Genomic DNA, 21,616 nt, shown 5'->3' with positions numbered 1-21,616 from the left:
GGGGCAGTAGCCGGTGAACCAGCACTCTAGTCCAGCAACTCCAGTTAGTTGTCTTGGACTAAACCTAACCATGATAGCTATGTCTAACTGACAGATCGTGGATATGCTGGAGAGTGCAATAAGGCTAATTGACTCATTATCCCAGAAAGTAGAAAAGGACACAGGAACAAAGCAGAAGTGGGAGAGGAAGCCTGCCGGCTTGACTTTGATAGCCAGAGCAAAGAGAGATCATGGAGGGAGAGGTCTCCTCCCTCTCCTGTCCTTGGTCTAAGGGGCTGGGAAATTATACAGTATTGTAGATAAAGCACTGCACAATGCTGTAAAGGTGACAAGGGAACATTTTAAATGAACTGCTCATAGCGTTCACAAGCAAAGTGTGTCCAACCAGTCTGTGCGTGCTGAGGAAGATAGGAGAGGATGTTACACCCTCTTACAGAGCACGCTTTCCCATGAAGTCCACCATCTGGGAGAGTGGTGGATAGAGTAAGGATATCACTAGAGTTCAGCAAAAATAACGAGGAGTCCTTGTGGCACCTTAGAGACTAACACATTTATTTGGGCATAAGCTTTCTCCTCTGTGAGAAAGAAAGAAAGAAGAATTGCACATGAAAGTGGAATATGGCCTGTTGATTTTGTCATACCTAGCAGTTGTAGCTCTGACTGATGGAGACCACAAGATCTTGATCTGCATCTTTGGGAATTTTTCTTCTTGTCAAGTCACTGTTCTCCTTTGAAGCATTGGGGAATGATGAGTGATTTCTTCTTTTGTGTTGATAATGAGACCAGGGTTTCCAAGCAGCTGGATTGCCTGTGAGGTATGAATGGCCATCTCCAAGAACTATGAAGCTTGCATCAGCAAGTCATCTAGGCAGTGATAGATTTAATTTCCTCCTCCCCATAGCTTGGCTCTCAAGATTACCATTAATTTGAAGAAGAGTCTGGAAGCTGATGAGAGACCAAAGGGCATAGTACAAACTGCGTGTATTTTCCTTGTATTGTGAACCTCAGGAAGTGCAGTGCACTCATGGATCATGACATTCAGGTAAGCTTCCTTAAGTACTGCAAGACAGCCTTATGGAGGGAAGAAAGGAGAAATGAAGAAACTGATGCCACTCTAGACTATTCTTACACATCCTCAAATATACATAAGGCTAGCACTGCATCAAAAACAATTGTCATGGCAGAGCTTCTTGTCATCAAGACTTTGACAACTACAACTCTCAGAATGGCCTACTACAGTATGGGATTCCAGAGGAAGCTGTTGCATGGATTACCGCAACAGAGAAGAGTCTGCTCAGTGAGTTTGCTTTCTGTGAAAGGACATCAATGAAAAATATTGTGTCGGAACAAACTGATGGGAGATGGTCCAATTGTAGAGATTGCAGTTCCCACACTGCATTACACTTTACAGACTGCAGCCAGATGTCTAACTGAAATCAGCTGAAGACAAAGAGGACCTACATATAATTTTGGTTTCTGTAAACTAGAAACATTATAGAATAGAAACAAGATATAAGAAGGTAGTGCAAAGGAGATTCCGTGTGATATGATTATATTATTTATAATATAAGAGAAAACAATAGTCCATGTTGTACAAAGCCAAGAAAATGCAAATATTTTACTGATTTTAAAGCATATTGTCATGTACTCATAAAAAGATAGAAAATTACTAGATGGTAATGTTGTCAGATGTATTCTTAATTTCAGTGCAAAAATGAAAAATTGTGATCACTTCACCTGTTGGGATAGATGATCTCCTCTTCTGCATACCATGCTGACACAAATGGGCAAAATTAGCAATCACTTGCCCTTCCCATTCTATCTGGCATATTTCCCCTTTTCCCAGAGCTTCTGGAAGCTCCTCTGCAGAAACAAAAAATGCATAGCCTATAGACCTGTGCTGCTGGCTAGAGGAAGCAGATATTCGGAATTGCATGCTTCCAAGAAAATCTCTTCATCAAAACACAGCTGAAGTTAATGCTTCTCCATGGACCATTTACTTTAGCTCCAGGGCTTCTAAATTGTGCAGAGAGAGCAAGACCATCATGTCAAGTCTTGCCATGCCAACAGAACACCTAGGATTCCAGTGTTAGGGCCAGGGCCTGGAAATTTGCGTGTAGGATCTAGCTCTCAGCATAAATGGCTTGAGTTTAATGAAAGCAGAGATTTTCATGTAATTGCTTGAGCCCAGGGCTTGGGGCTTTAAGAAGAACACCCAAATTCAACAAGAGAGAATAAAATTGCAAGAGGTGGCATACTGAAAACTTGCTTTTAAAAAATAACTTTTTATCAAAAAAATCAAACAAATGGAAAGATCATGCTCCACTCTGTCCTTTTGCCTTTGGATGTTGCAGGCATCCCCTTCCTTTAACATGTAATATCTGTTGCAGATTCCGTTATCTCTTCCAGACAAAAAATTTAAGCACCCCCTAATTTAAATGTATGGAGACATCCTCAGGTGAGCCATTAGTTGTGTGTTTCATAGTATATATAAGTCCATTCTGAAAACTGAAGGACAGGCCCGCATTTTGAATATATCTTCTGTGCTTCAAGCTCAGTTTTTATTACTGAGAAACTGCTGTTTAAAATACCTAATGCTGCCACAGGGCATATACATCAGTTTATAAGCAGTAAATTTTAAGTATAAATTTGAGATTGTTGGTAGGAGTTCAGAAATTTGAGATAAGTATGCTGAAAAAGAAATAATATATATCAAACTCTAAATTATAATATTAATATTAGTGACACACAGCATGGAGATGGGCGCCGATACAAATCCTTAAAATAGAGAGAGAGGTGTAGCTGTTTTTATTAGTACACAGTTTTAATCTTGTCAATGTCCCTTTGAGTTTTGAGGCATGCTTTTAGTTCAGATATTTTTTTTAATCTGACATGATTGATCGAGATAACTGGTTCTGTGGATGAAGGGAAAGCAGTGGACGTGTTGTTCCTTGACTTTAGCAAAGCTTTTGACATGGTCTCCCACAGTATTCTTGTCAGCAAGTTAAAGAAGTATGGGCTGGATGGATGCACTACAAGGTGGGTAGAAAGTTGGCTAGATTGTCGGGCTCAACGGGTAGTGATCAATGGCTCCATGTCTAGTTGGCAGCCGGTATCAAGTGGAGTGCCCCAAGGGTCGGTCCTGGGGCCGGTTTTATTCCATATCTTCATAAATGATCTGGAGGATGGTGTGGATTGCACCCTCAGCAAATTTGCAGATGACACTAAACTGGGAGGGGAGGTAGGTACGCTGGAGGGTAGGGATAGGATACAGAGGGACCTAGACAAATTGGAGGATTGGGCCAAAAGAAATCTGATGAGGTTCAGCAAGGACAAGTGCAGAGTCCTGCACTTAGGACAGAAGAATCCAATGTACCGTTACAGACTAGGGACCGAATGGCTAGGCAGCAGTTCTGCAGAAAAGGACCTAGGGGTTACAAGAAGGCCAATGGCATTTTGGGATGTATAAGTAGGGGCATTGCCAGCAGATCGAGGGACGTGATCGTTCCCCTCTATTCGACATTGGTGAGGCCTCATCTGGAGTACTGTGTCCAGTTTTGGGCCCCACATTACAAGAAGGATGTGGAAAAATTGGAAAGAGGCCAGCGGAGGGCAACAAAAATGATTAGGGGACTGGAACACATGACTTATGAGGAGAGGCTGAGGGAACTGGGGATGTTTAGTCTATGGAAGAGAAGGATGAGGGGGGATTTAATAGCTGCTTTCAACTACCTGAAAGGAGGTTCCAAAGAGGATGGCTCTAGACCGTTCTCAGTGGTAGCAGATGACAGAACAAGGAGTAATGGTCTCAAGTTGCAGTGGGGGAGATTTAGGCTGGATATTAGGAAAAACTTTTTCACTAGGAGGGTGGTGAAACACTGGAACGCGTTACCTAGGGAGGTGGTGGAATCTCCTTCCTTAGAAGTTTTTAAGGTCAGGCTTGACAAAGCCCTGGCTGGGATGATTTAATTGGGGATTGGTCCTTCTTTGAGCAGGGGGTTGGACTAGATGACCTCCTGAGTTCCCTTCCAACCCTGATATTCTATGATTCTATGATCTAATTTAAATGACTATTCTACCTCTGAATTTCAGACAGCACTGGTGCTGGGGATCAACATGATTGCAGGTAGCCAGATTCTGCCTAGCCCTTACATAGAATCCCAGAGTGGATATCAGAAATTGTGTAAGGAATCTCTCTCTCCTTTGCATGCCTGCATAAGGGCCAGGCAGATCTGCAGTCCTGGTACTCTGGCGGCACAGGGACTGATCTCTACTCTCCTGGAAACTCTCAGTGTCCAAAAGGGAGTAAGAGGAATAGGCAGGAGGTAGAGCTGTGGTTCTGTCCCCTCATGCAAGGCCCAATAGAGTCAGCCAGCCACAAAGAAGAAGCAAACTGCAACTCTTCCTCCTCCCAGATGTATGTAGTCATCTGCACAGCTGGAAGCTGCAAAAGGCTTTCTGCCTTCCTGGAGCAGAATGACTCTCACTGCCTGTTCTGAGGTGCTAGAGGTTTTTACCATCCCTTTCTATGGACTGTTATTAAATGTCATAATTTAGCCAAAAATAAATATAAGAGAAAACCAGATTAGTAACAGGCCACCACCAAAATCCTGAGAAATGGAACATTCTCAAATTTAAAGGTGGAATTTGGAATCCAAGATCACATTCATATCTAAGTCTGAGAAAAACAGCCCCCTGCTTTGAGTGAGGACAGGAGAGGTTGCAATTCAGATGGGAATGTTGCCAGTTTGCCAATATTTCAGATGGTAAAATCTTTGTTCATTGTCTATCTTGTGTGGAGACAAGCATATTGTTGCAACTAGCAACTAAACAAATAATAATTGGAAAGTCAGATATATTCGTCATTGTTATCCAATGTGGTCAGTTACAATAAAAGAAGAAAATGCCGGTAGACACCATGCAGAATGGTGAACTCTTAACCCAGCCATTAAAACCTTATTCAAAAGATGAGAATATAGCTATTATATTGGAATTGTTGTTTTTCCTGTCACTGTAAAAACATGGCAAAAGTGGCAGGAGCTCGAAGACAGTACATCTGTCAAGTTTTCTTTTCTGAAGAGCAAAATAATTTGGTGTTTTTTCCCTCCCAGACTGTCAACCTTATTTATACCTAGCTTAAGCCTGAAAGGAGTTTGTTTGGTATTCCTTTTTTTCCCCTGAAGCTATATAAACGTCAGAAAATATGGATTGATAATGGACATTCCATAAGACCCTTGACTGCACTGTTGAAAGTGCAATGAACCACTACATCACAGCTGTTTGAGGTCATTGCAGTGCAAATGACCCTGTTCTGTAGCAAGATTAATGCCTTAAGGGTTTATCCACCCCAGAGGTTTGCTGTAACTCCCGTTAGTGTCAATGTGGGATACTCATGCTTAACTAGAAAATAAATGCCGTGGGCCAGATTCTGCTCTGTTTTACCGTCCAATTTTATTGAATTCAGCTTACTTTGACTGGTGTAAATGTATATTCAACAGAACTTGGATCTGTATTAGTATTTTTCAAATCACTTTAAATTAGCAATCTCCTTTATATTGAAGGCCAGTAGTTTGAAAACTAGCCTGTAGATTTCTTACACACATTACAACATTTTACTACAGACAGTTGTTGCTTACTTGCAGTTCACTGAATGTTAGCTTTATCTCTGCTGTGGTGGAATAAGGGACAGGCCCATTGACTACTCAGTTTGGGTCCAGGCTGTGAAGTCTACTTTAACCTTGTAAGATCTTCTTGGGTGACTTATAATGAAAGCAAAGAGAGAGAGAGAGAGATTGAACTGACTTGAACCTTTGAATTAGCTTCCTGTTGAAATAAAAACAGCATATTTTCCTCTCTATATTTTTCACCTAACAATTGTTTATTGTCAGTATATGTCTCCCTGTTAATCATATTGTAGCTCTGCTTGGATTTGAGCCTCTAGTTACTAAAGCTTACGACAAGGTTAATCAGACTGGGTGGTTAAATCTGAATTCCAGTGTTCATGCTAATTGAGAGAGACTGCTTCTTCACTGAGAAAAATAGCCGCTGTTTACTATCCTTATTGACTAGGTGGTTAAGTTTTGCACCAGGTCATGCAATTGTTTAAGATGCATTATCACTATCATAGTATCAACAACTTAATGAAATTCCGTGTTCAGAACTGTATAGCAATACTATTAGTCAATAACTCATGAGTAGTTGATGCATTTGGAGCCATATTACCTCATTCATCCCACTCTGTTGAAAATGGTCAAACCTTTCCTGGAACGGCCGCACTCCTGTCTACTGAATTATGTGCAGTTAGACTTCTGACAATTTTCTGAGTCTAGGAGTTACAAAATAGCAGCACAAGTAGTTCTAAACTGGAGATTCCACTCAAGAAAAATAAATTCTTCTATTTGTAATACATTTATTACACATGTGGACAAAATATTACTCATTTATTTGTATGGTAAATGGACATTCCTGTTGGACCTCACAGTAAGGACAATGCTGAGCAGACTGAAGTAGATAGTCAAGCTTGGAGTCAATATATATAATAAAATATAGACCTGCGAACAGGCTGTCTATGTTTGGTATCATCAGAATCCCTAAAATTAACTATGCATTATTTATATGGCACTGTAGATTATCATAGCATCTTAAAGTAATAATAAAAATAGAAAAGATACAATCCCAGATTAAAATCTAGGAACCTGGTCCTTTGACATCAGTAGACAAACTTCCATTGACTTTAGAACAGGTCCAAAGGGCCCAGTACTGCAAGGCGCTGTGCATTTTGAGATGCAAATTATCCTCAGTTCCCATTGATTTAAATGGAAGTGTAGAGCCAGAACATAAAGTGGGAGTTGAGAGTGTACATCACCTCAGAAGAAGATATCCTAAAACTAGACAAAAACAATCTGTAATGACAACAGATGAAAGAAGGAATAAAGAGGGAATGGAAAGGGTCACAACAAATAAAGAGAATTACTGATGTTATATAATTGAGTATGAGGGGTGAATCCTGTCCTCATTTACACCGATGCAGCTTCATAGGAAGTGCACCCTGTAATGAAGGGCAAAGTGAGGCTTGAAGTTTATCAGTTCTGTCTTGGTAGATTTGAAGTTGTGGTGTGCAGTTGGTTGATAATTTAAATTAGACTGAAGAAAAAGAAGAGGTGACACTCAAATAGAAACCAGCAGCAGAAAGCTGATTAAAATAGCCAGGTTTAGAGAGGGGGATTTCTTAGCATAGGCACAATGTGCCTCAGGTGGCACAAGACCAGGATTTACATCACTGAATCTGGTCCGCTGGTTGGATCATTAGATTCCCCGGACCAGGCCGGGTATTGACAGGGAGCACGATGAGAATGTTGATCCATGTTCCCCCAGAGGAGACTCAAAGGAAAAGAATGAGGAACTTAGTGCTCTCAAAAGAGGATTTCCAAGAGTTAGGAGTAGCACAAAGAATGGGAACAAAAGCACAAGTACAAGAAGGAGACAAGTGGAATGACAAATAGAGGAGATTAGACATTATTCTGAAGATCGTGATGCAGGCAGGAACCAATTTAATATCCTGTAGACAGATCATCAGCATAAGTATCTAGGTTGCTTACCTTAGAATATAAAATTCTGAACTTCTCATAAGTCTTAGAGGCTTTCATTATATTACACTTAAAATTATTTGTTATTTTATATTAAGTTTTGCACATACTGTACACAGTTCACATCATACTCACGTAGTGTCATCCTTAAGATAGTCCATTTTTGACTTTGATAACAGCTAATGTTACTTCAGTGTTCCCTGGGTGTACATAAAGCCACATTCTGACCCAAGTTGCATCCAAGCAACTTCATTAATTCCATATTTCAATATGTTTACTGATGTATTTCCAGTGGTGGGTCTTAAAATACTTTTCCATTGCCTTAGATATCATTTCCTCTATATTTGCAAGATTCCTTGGGTGTTCATGATATTAAAGAACATAATGATCTATTGCATAAGTCTATAAATCAGTGTAAAATTTGGCCTGCCTTCCTAGTCATGAAATGCCTTCTGGTCATTTGCCTAGAGAACAATCGGAGTTGCCCCAGTGCTCAATTTCCTCCTCCTCCTACCTCCACCCCGGAATAATGTCACCCTTCTTTCCTGCCATGATTTTTGGTGATCACCATTTTTTTTATTGTGACTCATCTGTTTTATTATTCTTCGCAACAGCTGCTTGTATGGAAGAGTTTTACTTCACTGCATTGTATTCTTGGAAAATTACTTATGTCATTATATAATAAGAGATATTAAATCATCAATGACTGTTTTGGCATAAACATGAGAATAAAAACAGATGATGTGCATTCAAACTCAGTTTTATGGAAAAAGACAAAATCTTGTTGATTCTAGGATATAGGGTGGGTTTTCCAATTGTGCAATTGTTGCAAAGGGCCAAATTTTCAAAGATATAGAGGAGATTAAAGATGCTGATTGATTTCAATGCCATATAGGCACCTAACTATTTAAGCACTTTTGAAAATCCCACTAGGCACCTATCTACAGATGCCTAAATACCTTTAAAAATCTGGCTCATAACTCAATAATATGATATTGGCTCCAAGCCAATCTATACATGATGGTGTCAAAAAGTTTCTTTTTATTTATATTGTATTTAATTTTTTTAACCAAAATAAGGGGAGATTAGAAAATGACAAAAGAACAAAAAGCAAAGAAATGTGAAGAAAGGAAAAGGAAAGGAATGTATCGAGGAGGGGGTGGAGAGGGCAGAGGGGGAAAAGGAGAGTGACATCTCAGTTTTCCTCTGCTAGGAATTAATCAAAGATTTCTAAAAAGCCAGACAAAATCTTTTCTAATTTGTCTGAGGTCCACCTTTCTGAAGCATTACCACGATCTTTAGCTGCCAGGTCAGCCATGTTGATGAGCCAAATTTCTGTCTATGGAGGCACTCTCTCCACCTTAATGGTTTCTTGTCAATTTTCAACAACAGGTTGTCCCAAAGTACAGCATCATGAGCGAGAAGGGATGGAATTTAAATTTTCTGGCCAAACTGATCCATGTCCATCTGGTAGACAATACTGTAGGGGATGTTTTATGATCAAAATGGTAATAGGCTGAACCAAGTATTCCTGCCAGCAGGAGGGAATGAAGCATTGTATTACATTCATGTTGTCTTTCTCAAGTGGGCCCATTGAAATAAATGATAAAACTCCCACTGACTTCAGTGGGGTCAGGATCTAACCCCTTGTCTGTTTTTGCGAGGACCTTTACAGCTAAAATAGAATGGATTGTCCTTGTTTTTAAGAAAGCGAGCAGGCCTAGTGGTCCAAACATAGGACTGTAAATACTGACTCTTTCTGTAGTGTTAGACCATTTAATTTCTCTGCTTAATTTTCCTGTCTGTGAGTCTGATACTTGGTTAAGTACTTCAGAGATGTGAGGACTAACGTTGCTTTGAAGATTAAAAGAGCTATATCAGGAGTTGTTGGGCTTTTCCATTGCATAGACCAGAGAGGGATGGAACTAGGATTCACCTCCTGTCCTTACAGGCCACCCTTTCATGTTCAATGCACATCCCTGTAACAACTACAAAAGTTGCTTACATGGAAAAGAAACAGTGGGAAATAATTTACTGTATTTTTAGCTTTCTTCTGCAAATTAGCGGCTACTAAGGATGAGGAGAAACAGCACTATATGACAGTCAGCATTCCACAGACCTCTAGCAAGCATTCCATGGACCACAGCTTGGGAACCTCTGTGGTATATTACTGCAAAGCATTAATGGCAGATGTTAAAGAACCACCCTTCTAACTAGGTGAGAGCTTTTTTGGAAGAATATTGGTAGCAAGCGAGAACAAGGGAGGCATAAGAAAACTGGAAGTACATATGGAAGTACAAAGTACAAGGCATGATTTAATAGATGGTGAATGTGGGGTGATAAGATATGTAAAAGGAAGAGAAACTGGTAATAGAATTGCTAGTCTGTACAAGGATCTCCTCCACCATGAATTATGACACTGAGCATTGGGAAGGCTACTGTATGTTTGCAACACTCTGTCATATCACCTTTAAATCATGATATGGCCATGAAAGGTACCACATCTTTAGCCACTTAGCCCTTATTTGTCATATATTGGAACACTTTTCCAAGTAAGGGCCATTTTCTAGGATGATGATGTGGAAATTGTAGGATGGTAGTAGCAAATCAGAGATAGTTCGGAGGGCAGAAATACCTTCTTTCCCCCCATATCTTTTGGTATTGTTGTGATGTGGCATACAAATCCCACTTTGGCCAGGAAAAGGTTAACAAGCTGCTGTGAGCTCAAAGAGACATGGTGAGTGAGGTAATATCTTTTATTGGACCAACTTCTGTTGTTGAGAGAGACAAGCTTTCAAGCCACACAGAACTCTTCTTCAAAGGTACTCCCAGCATCACAGCTGTGAGCTCAGTCTGACCCTGCTACACCTGCATTAGGTGTCAGGTGGGCCCTGCCCCCCTCCCTCCTACCCCCCCAAACTCAATAGGTGACAGGCTTGGAGGAAGGGGTTAAAAGGGAACAGCCCAGCTTTCTAGGGGGCTTGCAGGAGGGGAGAGCAGACATCCAGCTCTCACTCCAGGAGAGAAGCCTGCCTGGGCTCAGGAGCTGCTTGAGAGACTAGGGGAAGGTAGGCCTGATGATGAGCTTTTGTTTTGATTTGTTGCCAGTGACTTGCTTGTTGCAGGGTTAGCCTGCTGCAGGTGCTGCCTCATGTGAAGAAAGAGACAGATTAAGAAAAACCTTTGTCTTGTTCCCAGAGTAGGGACCCAGCAGTGGTTGACTGTGATCCTGTCACCAAAGGGTGAGCCTTTCACAAATGTGTTAAGAAGGCCATACTTTCCTCAGCCAGTCCTCTGTTACCTCTCTTTCTCTGTTAACCAATTAAGGACCACATTGTGATCCCCTTACTTAGGAGGAGTACCTTACTCATAAGTAGTCTTATGTTTCCAGTGGAATGTCTTCTGAATTAAGATCCTACTTAACATGAGTTAGGGTAGCAAATCTTGCCCTAAATAGCTAATCATTGTACATCATTTTAAACACAAAGTGCTATACAAATGAATACCTGTATTATTACTTATTCTGCCTAAAGTTGCCATTTAATTTCACATGAATATGCATAGAATGTTCATAAAAAGAAAACGTTCACGAACCACACCATACAGTTCTCTGCCTCATTAGAAGCAGCACCAAAAATATTGATGGCAACTCACTTTCACTGATAAGAAATATGAGACTGGTTTTTGCAGCTCAATTAATCTGGCACCTGTCCTCAGCAATGTATAAATCATTCCTCATTCAAACAGCAGATCATACTTTAGCAGTGGCATTGATCCATGCAGACATCTGGGTTCTGAGTAAAGCCTCTTTAATTACTTTGGCTGACTTTGGGAAGTTTGTTTTTTTTTGGGGGGGGTTGTTTTTTACAATGATTAGGGAGACTGTGTTTTAATGTTGTTATCACTTAGCTTAAAGTTAGAACTTTGGTCTCCAGAGAAACACCTCCCACCCCAATCTGATCTGTCTGTCCTTGGAGTAGATATCAGAAAAAGCCATTCCTTCAGTTTCTCTAAGGATTTGCTAACCTCTTCACTTTTCTTAGCCAGAGGTGTTTTGACCTTTAATTAAAAGGAAAATGTGTTGCCTTCCATTCAGAAGACAGCAAATAATGAACTCATTAAAATGAGGTTCGTGTTCAGGGCTTAGAACAAAAAGAGCTGAAGTCTCATTAGCAGCTAACAATCCAGAACATAGCACATAAATAAAAGCTAATACGGCAGAGCAAAATGTCTTGGTGCATTAAATTTGAGCAGTATCAAATGTTTACAGTCAATGATGTCTAGGGCATGAAGTTTTAATGTACTTAATAAAGGAAAGCAAATTGCTTCCTATTAGCCATGAAATGTTACTGCAAAAATTTCCCCAAAAAGTTTATTATGCAAATGAAAGATACAGTTGTAATTAACAAAGACACTATGGGAAAATATCATTCCTGCTTAATAGATGCACCAATTATGAAAAATAAAGACAAAGCAACTCAAACATACAAAAGGTAATTACATGGATTAATGTAAAATACTGCTGAGTATAAATGCAATATAAAGAAAAAAAGATTTATCTTATGGATGTCATAGAGAGAAGTAGACTTACTGACAATCAAGTACTAAAATGAAACCCAAAATTCTTCAAAGATTCCACTTAATTTAAGTGCCCTATTTAAAAGAAACACTTTGATTATTTTTTTAAAAAATGCGCTTAGCCCGGCATGAGGTCATGCACATTTCACCAAACTTAATTATGCTTTGTGGGTCTTTCCTTGGAAAGTTATTATTTTATTAGATTCACTTAATTTACTTCAGAAAAAAATGACATTAGTTCAATTACTGCCTTAGAATCTACCATAGAATCTGCAGGTTTTTTTAAGTGGGTCACTATATCTAAATAGTTATTCTATGCTAATAGCCCCATTCAGCAATCCTTACTCAGAACTAACATGGATTTTTTTAAGGTAACATAATAAGCAAAAATGAAGAGGCCCATAAATACTCTGGCCAAAGATACCACCATCGATCTATGACTAGACCCACAAAGGGGATTTAGCCTCTGCATTGCAATACCTAACTCACAGGAACAATACCCTGTCTCACAAGAACAATGAGATATGTGGCCCCGCCTAGTGTCCCAGTGGTTAAAGCTCTTAACTAGGATATAGAGGTTCCAATCCTAACTCTTCCCGATTTTCACTAGGGACTTAAACTTATGTTTCGCTTCTTCCAAGGGAGTGCCCTAACCATTAGTGCCCTAACCATTAGAGTATCAAGGGGTGGATTTCCCTCAGTCTCTCCTATTGCAGTTGTTCCACTTTGAATATATATAATATTCAAAAATTTATGAATTCATATATTTATGAAATATATTTATATATTCATTAGGCTAGAGAGAGCATGCAAGTGATTTTTACAGTCTAGAAGTTAAGGCACTCATCCAGGAGACCCAGGTTCTAGTTCCACTGCTGATGACCATTTAAGAATTATATACAAACTGGAACATCTTGAACAGGAGAGATTAAGAGCAATCTATCTAGTACAGGGGTGGGCTCATAAATATAAAGGGAAGGGTAACAACCTTTATGTATGCAGTAATATAAAATCCCTCTTGGCCAGAGGTACAGAATCCCCTTACCTGTGAGGGGTTACTCAGTTCAATAACCTTGTTGGCATCTGACCAGAAGGACAAATGGGGAAAGAAGATACTTTCAAATCTGGGGTGGGGGAGAAGGCTTTGTTTTTGTGCTGTGTGTGTGTGCTCTCTGAGACAAAGAGAGACCAAGCAAGTAATCCAGCTCCTACTAAAATGATACATATAATATTACAGAAATAGTAAGTAATAGCAAGGAATGTGTTAGATTATCTTTTGTTTTAGCTTGTGAATTTTCCCTTGTTAAGAGGGAGATTTATCCCTGTTTTTTGTAACTTTGAAGTTTTGCCTAGGGGAGAATCTTCTGTGCTTTAAGTCTTATTACCCTGTAAAATTACCTTCCATCCTGATTTTACAGATGTGCTTCTTTTACCTTTTTTTCTTTATAATACAGTTCTGTTTTTTAAGAATCTGATTGGGTTTTAGTGTCCTGAAAACCCAAGGGTCTGGTCTGTGCTCACCTTGTTTACCTATCTGGTTGGCAGATTATTCTCAAGCCTCCCCAGGAAAGGGGGTGAAGGGGCTTGGGAGAATATTTTGGGGAAACAGGAGCTCCAAGTGGTCCTTTTCCTGAATCTTTGTCTAACTCACTTGCTGGTGGCAGCAGTACTTATCCAAGGACAAGAAAGGATTTGTGCCTTGGGGAAGTTTTAAACCTAAGCTGGTAGAAATAAGCTTAGGGGGTCTTTCATGAGGGTCCCCACATCTGTACCCTAGAGTTCAGAGTGGGAGGGAACCCTGACGTGGGCAAACGTTTTGGCCTGAGGGCTGCATCAGGGTTGCGAAACAGTATGGAGGGCCAGGTAGGGAAGGCTGTGCCTCCCCAAACAGCCTGGCCCCTGCTCCCTCCCACTTTCCGCCCCCGACTGCCCCCCTCAGAGCCCCCAACTCATCCAACCCCCCTACTCCTTGTCCCCTGATTGCCCCCATGTGGGACCCCTCCTCCCCCTATCCCCTGACTGTCCCAACCCCTATCCACACCCCGCCCCCTGACAGGCCCCCCAGGACTCCCATGCCAATCCAGTGCCCCCTCTTCCCCATACCCTGACTGCCCCCCCCGAACCTCCACCCCATCTAACCACACCCTGCTCCCTGTCCCCTGACCACCGCTCTGGACCCCCCCATCACCGCACCCCACCCCCTATCTAACCACTCCCTGTCCCTTGACTGCCCCCCAGTATTCCCTGCCCTTTATCCAACCTCCCCAGCCCTTTACCATGCCGCTCAGAGCAGCAGGACTGGCTTATTAGAAAGCCTGGGAGGTGGGCAGGCGCAAGCCGCGCTGCCTGGCAGGCCAGAGCATTCCCCACATGACTGCGGGGGAGGGGCTGGGGGCTAGCCTCCGCAGCCGGGAGCTCAGGGGCTGGGTGTGGCCCACAGGATGTAGTTTGCCTACCTCTGATCTAGTAGTTATGTTACTGAGGTCAGAGACCTCATTTCAAGTCTCTGTTTCAAATCAGGTAGTGTGGGGATTTGAACCCATGTCTCCCACATCATAGGTGAGTGCTCTAATGACTTGTGGGGGGGAGGGTGATGTGGCACTGTGTTCTATGTGAGTTAGGCATGCTTTGAGAACATCTGTGGGATTGAACCCCTCAGGCAAGCTAGGTGGGGGAATACCTGCCTGAGAATCCCCCCAGGGCCTAGGGGTGAGCTAGGGTCCTGGCTTTCTGGAAGAAATTTGGGCACCTACAGGTTTAAGAGGCAGCAGAGCAGGATCTAAATTTTGGATTTAGGTGCATCAAGTGGCTGTTAAGTATCTAAATTTCTTTTGGATCTAGCCCCCAAGACAGAAGAGTAGTCACCTAAGCACCATAGGAGTTGACCAGTTTTTTTCTGAGCATGGACTTCTACATGTGTAGAAGTTGTGGGCACAGCCTTACAGTCCTACTACATATGGGCTCTCTGCTAATCTGCTGGGGCCGAGCAGAGTAAAGGCAAAGGACAGCAGAAGATGCTGAACCTGAGTGGAGTAAAGAAGAGAAGGTGATAGAGGGGATGCATATTGAGGAAGCAGATGTAAATGACTGATGTTGGGGAGAGGGGGCTTCACAGACATTGTTGGAAAGTGAAGAAGTGTTCAGCTGAGCAGTGGGGAAATAAGTGTTTGCAAAGGAATCTACATAACATGTGAATAGTGAACTCAATGCTGATGACAGATATAAGAAGTGAGGTGCTGATTTTGAAGTTGAGTGAGGGAGATCAGGAACCTGATGAGCTTGTCCACAGAGGAGGGGGAGGTTTCTCTAGCCTCTGATGGTGGGAATGCCTCCTCTGAGAAGAAAGCCAGAAATCAGTGGGACACTGCTGAGAGTAGAGGTGGGAGTAAAACAGCCTGATTTCATATGGATAGATAATCTTGTGGAGAATGACTGAGTTCAAAGCAGCAGGGTTTGGGGAGAATTATCTTGCTCAGAGGAGGATCTACAATGAGGGTCCTGTGTAGGACTCCAGGTTTGGTTCTGAATCAGGTAAAATTCCCATTGTTTAAACTCCTGCTGTCCTTCCTCCTGGCCAAATTCTGCATGGTCTTTATGTGGCTGTGCAGTGGGTGAGGAGGGCATAAGAAGCCTACCCCTCTTGTAAAGCCTTGATAAGGACCAATCCTTGCTCTCAAGAGATGTAGGGACTGCACCATTCCTGATCTGCTGAGTTACACAGTGCTATTAAGGGAGCAGGGAAGAGTGGACCATGGTTCCTTGCAGGCATTGGGTTGCCAGGTGTCCAGTTTTCGACTGTGCTGACCAGGCCATTAAAACTCCAGTTGGTGCGGGATTAGCAGGCTCCCTATCTGGCTCCGTGCAGCTCCCGGAAGCAGTGACATGTCCCTCTAGCTCTGTAGAGGGACAGCCACGGGGGCTCTGCATGTTGCCCCCACCCTGAGCGCCAGCTCCGTAGCTCCCATTGTCCGGGAACCACAGACAACAGGAGCTACATGGATGGTGCCTGCATGAGGAGCCGCCTGGCCTCTCTGATGCCTAAGAGCCGAGGGACATGTCGCTGCATCAGGGGAGTCCCCAAAAGGAAGTGCTGCCTGGAGCCCTCACTCCCTTCCGCACCCCAACCCCCTGCCTCAGACCAGAGCCCCCTCCCACACTCCGAACTCCTCGGCTCCATTCCCCAGCCCGGAGCCCTATCCTACACCTCAAACCCCTCATCCCAGGCCTTATCCAGAACCCACACTCCTGCCCCAACCCAGAGCCCCCTCCCACATCCTGAACCTCTCATTTCTGGCCCCACCCCAGAGCCTGCACCCAGGCCACAGCCCTCACCCCCTCCTCTACTCCAACCCCCTGTCCCAGCCCGGGAAAAATGAGCAAGTGATTGAGGGTGGGGTACAGCAAGTGGCAGAGGAGGGGGGATGGAGTGAGTGGGGGGCAGGGCCTTGGAAAAGGGCAGGAGGGGGGCAAGGGTGTTCAGTTTTGTCCAATTAGAAAGTTGGCAACCCTATGCAGGTGGAAAAAGTTTAATTCCTTAAAAGAGCAGGCATGCAGCAGGCTGTGTGCACCCAGGAGGCATTCTGAATGCCACCTGCTGCTCTCCCGCTGTGGTGCAGATCTGTACTCCCTATTATTATGGACTGAGTCTACAAAGCACAACAAAGTTTATTATTTACCTAGCAAAATTATTGCTGAAGCCAGCTGGAGTCAATGAGAATCTTGATTGAAAAAAGTAATTATTAAAAATAGGGAAAGGGTTCAATTATTCTCAAGGCAGGATTGATCTTTGTTTTTGTTTATTTTCTAGATAGATACTGAGATCTGTGTAAGACATTCCCCATACCTACAAACAATACAACGTTTGGTCAAATGTAAGGATTCACCTATCTGAATAGGTGTCTCTTTAATGTTAACATACAATGAGACAATAAAAAATTAAATTAATTTGCAGATAAATGAATATCTGTGACATGCTTTATACTGAAATGACAAAAAAAAAAAAAGGTCTTTTTTGCCCAGCAAAAAACACAGAGTGACAGATTTACCCTTTAGACTGAAAAAAAATCACATGATCGTAGTTTATAGGATTTACAACTTAATCCTTGTTCTGCTCTTTTAATGAGACCTTACCTGGATGGAATGTTTCTTCTTCTTTTTGTGATCTTACGAAATAAGATCTTACAAAATAACATTGCAAGGGGGTTTGGAAAGGAAAAAATAAGATACCTTGGTATACCATGTTTTAACTGATAATACTTCAGCATCTTTCATCCACAAAGACAAACCACATTGATTTTGCTCAGTGCACCAGTCCGAATTGCAAGAAGCACTGCATATATTGGAAAACTGTTTCTAAAAATAATGGCCCAGATTCTAAACTGGTGGCATTCTGCATAGCTCCGTTGACTTAAATAGAGCTACAACAATTTTCAACCACTGAAGCTCTGACCCAATGAGTATTTCTAGTGCTGACCACCTTCATTTTATAATTGTAGTATACTGGAACATAATTCTTATATTTGTATCACAATTCCCTTTGTATTTGGTCTCATAAAACATAATGTGTCCTATTACAATGTGTGGATCAAGCACTGATGTACTATGATGGTCACAAAAAGGAAATAATCTAGTTAGGCTGGAGGCAATACTGATCTCTTAATATTCAGTGCTAAGGCACACAGTTTACTGTAGTTAGATTTCACTTGTTATTGCCCCTTACTAATTTATTTCCTTGGATAACGGTTCTTAAACTTCTTGTTAACTCTACCTTAAAACTCTGTATATATTTACTTTTAAAAATAAAGGAAAATAAAAACTTGCTGACTGTCTTTTAAGTTGTGTGGAAGCCCAGTGTACATCCCAAATCACGTACATTTAGTTAGTTGTCTATTATCGTAAGCACAGACTTCAGCTGCTAAGATACATGTTAATTTCATATATGTTTCATAGCTAGTCGGTGGTCAGAAATGTTTTTTAGCTTTCAAACACGGAGACAACTGGGCAAAGCATTTTCCTGTAACTGATGAATTTAATGATTAGTGACCAGATGTCCATGCCATGAAAAGAGGTATTAGCTGGAGTTTAAATACCTGTAGGCTACTGCCTGCCTCTTTCTTTGAACAGTGGAAGAATATAAATATCTGACTACGATGAACTTTGTTAATATATCTTTTGACTATTTCTTAAGAGCAACATGATAGGGACTCAAAAGATTGCTGATAATTAGAGCTCTTCATCAATTCAAAACTGGCCAGGCTAATAGAGACATGCATTATGCAGCTGGTATCTGTAGTATGACCGATGTTAAATGTTTGGTGAGTCCCAAGTGGAGAGACATTCATGTAGTAAAAACTACTATTGGAAGCATCACTGCTTGGCAGTCTCATCAGTGAGGTCAAAGGCTAAAAGTGCGCAGAGACTTCTCTTTTACTTCTACAGATGTTGTACACAGAATTGACCTGAGACACACTGATGAGGCAGTAGGGGTAGATGGCAGAAGCTATTCTGTCTCCAGTGCAATCAGACTTGCACATTTTAGGAGCATAAAATTTTATTAGAAAAAATAAAGAACATAATAAAAACCATAGCCATGAGGTAAATGGACACAACTCCCTACTGACTTCACTGGGCTATACCATGGCTAAATTTGGCCTACAAGCATCAATTTTAAAGTTTTTACAGGTAAGTGAAACCAAAAGCCTTTAATGCCCAGGCTGGCAAGCAATACCTTTATTGTATTTTGAGTTTTAGCAAATTTCATTATTCAAGTTTTACATATAAACTTAGCATTCATGGTGGTTCAGTTGGTTAGTATATTGTTATGTTTAGAGACCTGAGTTCCAATATTGCAAACATCAAAACATGTATAAGTCAATGTAGGATCTTGCCCTGTTTCTGTTACTCTAAATTACAAAGCTTGTTTCTGTTACTCTAAATTACGAAGCTAGGTACTCTTGCCAGTGATGTTGGTCCCTCACCTTCTTAAATTCCCAAATGTATTCACTAATATACTAAAGAAAAAAAGAATGATCCCAACAACAAACCACAGAACATATTTAAAGAAGACCTTAATTTTATGTCTCATCAGTGGACACAAATTTTAATATGAAGCATTCCTAAATTTTATATTTATTTTTCTAAATGCATGTTAATTTCTTATTTATTTCAGGCATTACTAGAGACTCAAAATTTACTGCGCACTCAGGTTGCAAATTTTACCTTCAACCTTGGATTTTCAGGAAAGTTTTACCACACAGGTAAGAAGGAACTTTGTGCTCTCAGGTAGCTACAATTAAATAGATATCAGGATTTTAAATCTAGTTTTTAGCACTGTCTATTTATCATTGCTGACTCAGAGAAGCAATGGGAAAGTGCTGTGTTCCATCATATCAGGTATTTAGTGTCCGAACCAAGGCCCACTGAAGCAATGGAAGGAATCCCACTGACTTCAAAAGTCTTTTGATCAGTCCCTGAAGGACATGAAGTGTTTTTGCATTTCCTGTCAGTCTTAGGGTGATAAGGAAAGCAAATTAACCGACAACAATTCTGTAAAGACAGGACAGCATGGGTGTCATTCCAGGCTTTTTGCAATATCACAAGTGCAATGAAAAGCATGAGTGCCACAATCTCCTAAGAAGCAGCAATATTTGAATGTGACACACACTGTGACGTGTCTCAATATGATTAGAAAGCAACCCTGTAGCAATAATATTAGGAGAAAACTTTAAAAATTGTAATTGTCTTTAAAGTCCTCTTATGCCAAAATCTTCATCAAAACAAATTTTAAATTGAAATAAAACATATTTTCCTTACTAACTCTGAGTAACCAATAGATTCCTCTTACCCACCCAATATTTCTCTGAAAGATTAGCATTGCCTGATTCAGCGCACTTACCTGTCTCCTTCACATACGCTTCTCTCTGCCTCAATTTTTCTCCCTTCCACTTTCTCAATTTTCCTCCCTTTTTAAACCACCTTGGTAACCCTTCTGCCCTGCCCCATCCTGTCCCTCCATTCAGACTGCCCAGCTTCTTCACTGTTTCCTCCCCCACCATCACTTACATGACACCCAGTACTGGGAGGACCAGTAGGATACGCACTCAATCATTTATTTGAACTGAGGCAATTTCCAGAGTATTCCATTTTAAGTCTAGCATTTTTTTCCTGTTTGAAGTGTCACCTCTAGAATACATAGTTTCCCAACTAGGTCAACCATACTGCAAAAGGGACTGTTGGTTGCATTATATTAAAGAAGCTGGGAAACTTGACTGGAGTTGGAGAAGCAAAAGGATACAGGCATAAGCTTAAAAAGCTAGGAACTAGAGTTTGTGTATGTTGGGGGATGGGAAATAAAAGGGTATGGAGGAGAGAAGTTTGAGAGAGGAATAGAGTAAAGAAGCCAAAACTATTATTTATTTGTACTTATTTGTATTTATAATTTATTTGTAACACCTACCTCCCGCAGCTGAAATCAGGGCCCCGTTGTACTAGACACTGTGCAAACACATAGTGAGAGACAATCCCTTCCTAGAAAAATTTACAGACCAAATAGACCAGACAAAGGGTGTGAAGGAAAAGAAAGATGAAATGATTTGCTGCAGATCATACAGCAAAGCTGTGACAGAGCTGGGAGTAGAATTTAGGTCTCTTGAGACCAACTGAAAAGCTTTTCAGAGAAAGTTGACAGGCGCTGGGGTATAAAGTGATATTAAGGAAAAATTGCAGGGAGTTGCTGTAGCTAATGTTGCTCTTCATGATCATGGACCAATTGGTCCTTGGTCAGGTGTTACTTAGTCTTTATTCAGGAAACTCTCAGTGAAATCAGAAGTTTTGTCCAAGTATGGAGGACTAAATAAGGATGTCAGTATATTGCCCACTGCATCTTAACCTGCTTGTATAACTATTTCTTACTGGTATTATCTATAATAAGGTGAGTAAAACAAAAGTTGACCATTATATTGTGCTTGGAATAGTAGGATGCTGTTTAATAATGCCCCACCATAGAGTTCCATAGACATCAGTTCTTCATGTAGATGCTGTTTGCCCAGCCCAGCAAGTGCAAGAAATGCAAAAGGGGAAAAATCAATGGGGAAAAGAAAATTTATTTTGAATATTAATGGCAAATTAATATTAGTAGTGATATTAGGGGCTTTTTTCAGTTCAAAATACTGACTTGCAATTTTGGTTTATTTCTTTTTGTTAATCTTCAGTTTCCTCTCAATCCACCACAATTCACTAAAAATTACTTCATGTGTAATCTTCAGGTTCTCTTCCCAGTTGATTTGAATATGATCAATATTTCATTTGTAACTGGCATAGAGAGAATGTGTTCATGTGTATGTATGTGTGTTCTCCAGAGATTTATAAGGGTTACTAAAATAGTACAAAGTTACTTAATGAGTTGAGGCATGCCATTGGCTCCATTAAGAGACTTGCTGCAGTCTGTACTCAGT

At 41.0% G+C, this 21,616-nt stretch overlaps 1 protein-coding gene across 1 annotated transcript in view; it reads left to right on the top strand.

Annotated features, from left to right (window-relative positions):
- LOC140910323 (bifunctional heparan sulfate N-deacetylase/N-sulfotransferase 4) overlaps positions 1–21,616 on the top strand; it is a 159,399-nt gene that overhangs the window by 29,772 nt on the left and 108,011 nt on the right. Inside the window, exon 2 of the mRNA XM_073340978.2 lies at positions 19,333–19,420. Within this exon, the coding sequence (XP_073197079.1) occupies positions 19,333–19,420 (88 nt within the window). The remainder of the gene's footprint in view (positions 1–19,332; positions 19,421–21,616) is intronic.

This window comes from Lepidochelys kempii, chromosome 4, assembly GCF_965140285.1.
Source record: "Lepidochelys kempii isolate rLepKem1 chromosome 4, rLepKem1.hap1, whole genome shotgun sequence".
Taxonomy (NCBI): Eukaryota; Metazoa; Chordata; order Testudines; family Cheloniidae; genus Lepidochelys; species Lepidochelys kempii.
Note: the sequence above shows the minus strand (reverse complement) of the source record. Positions and strands in the feature narration are given on the sequence as shown.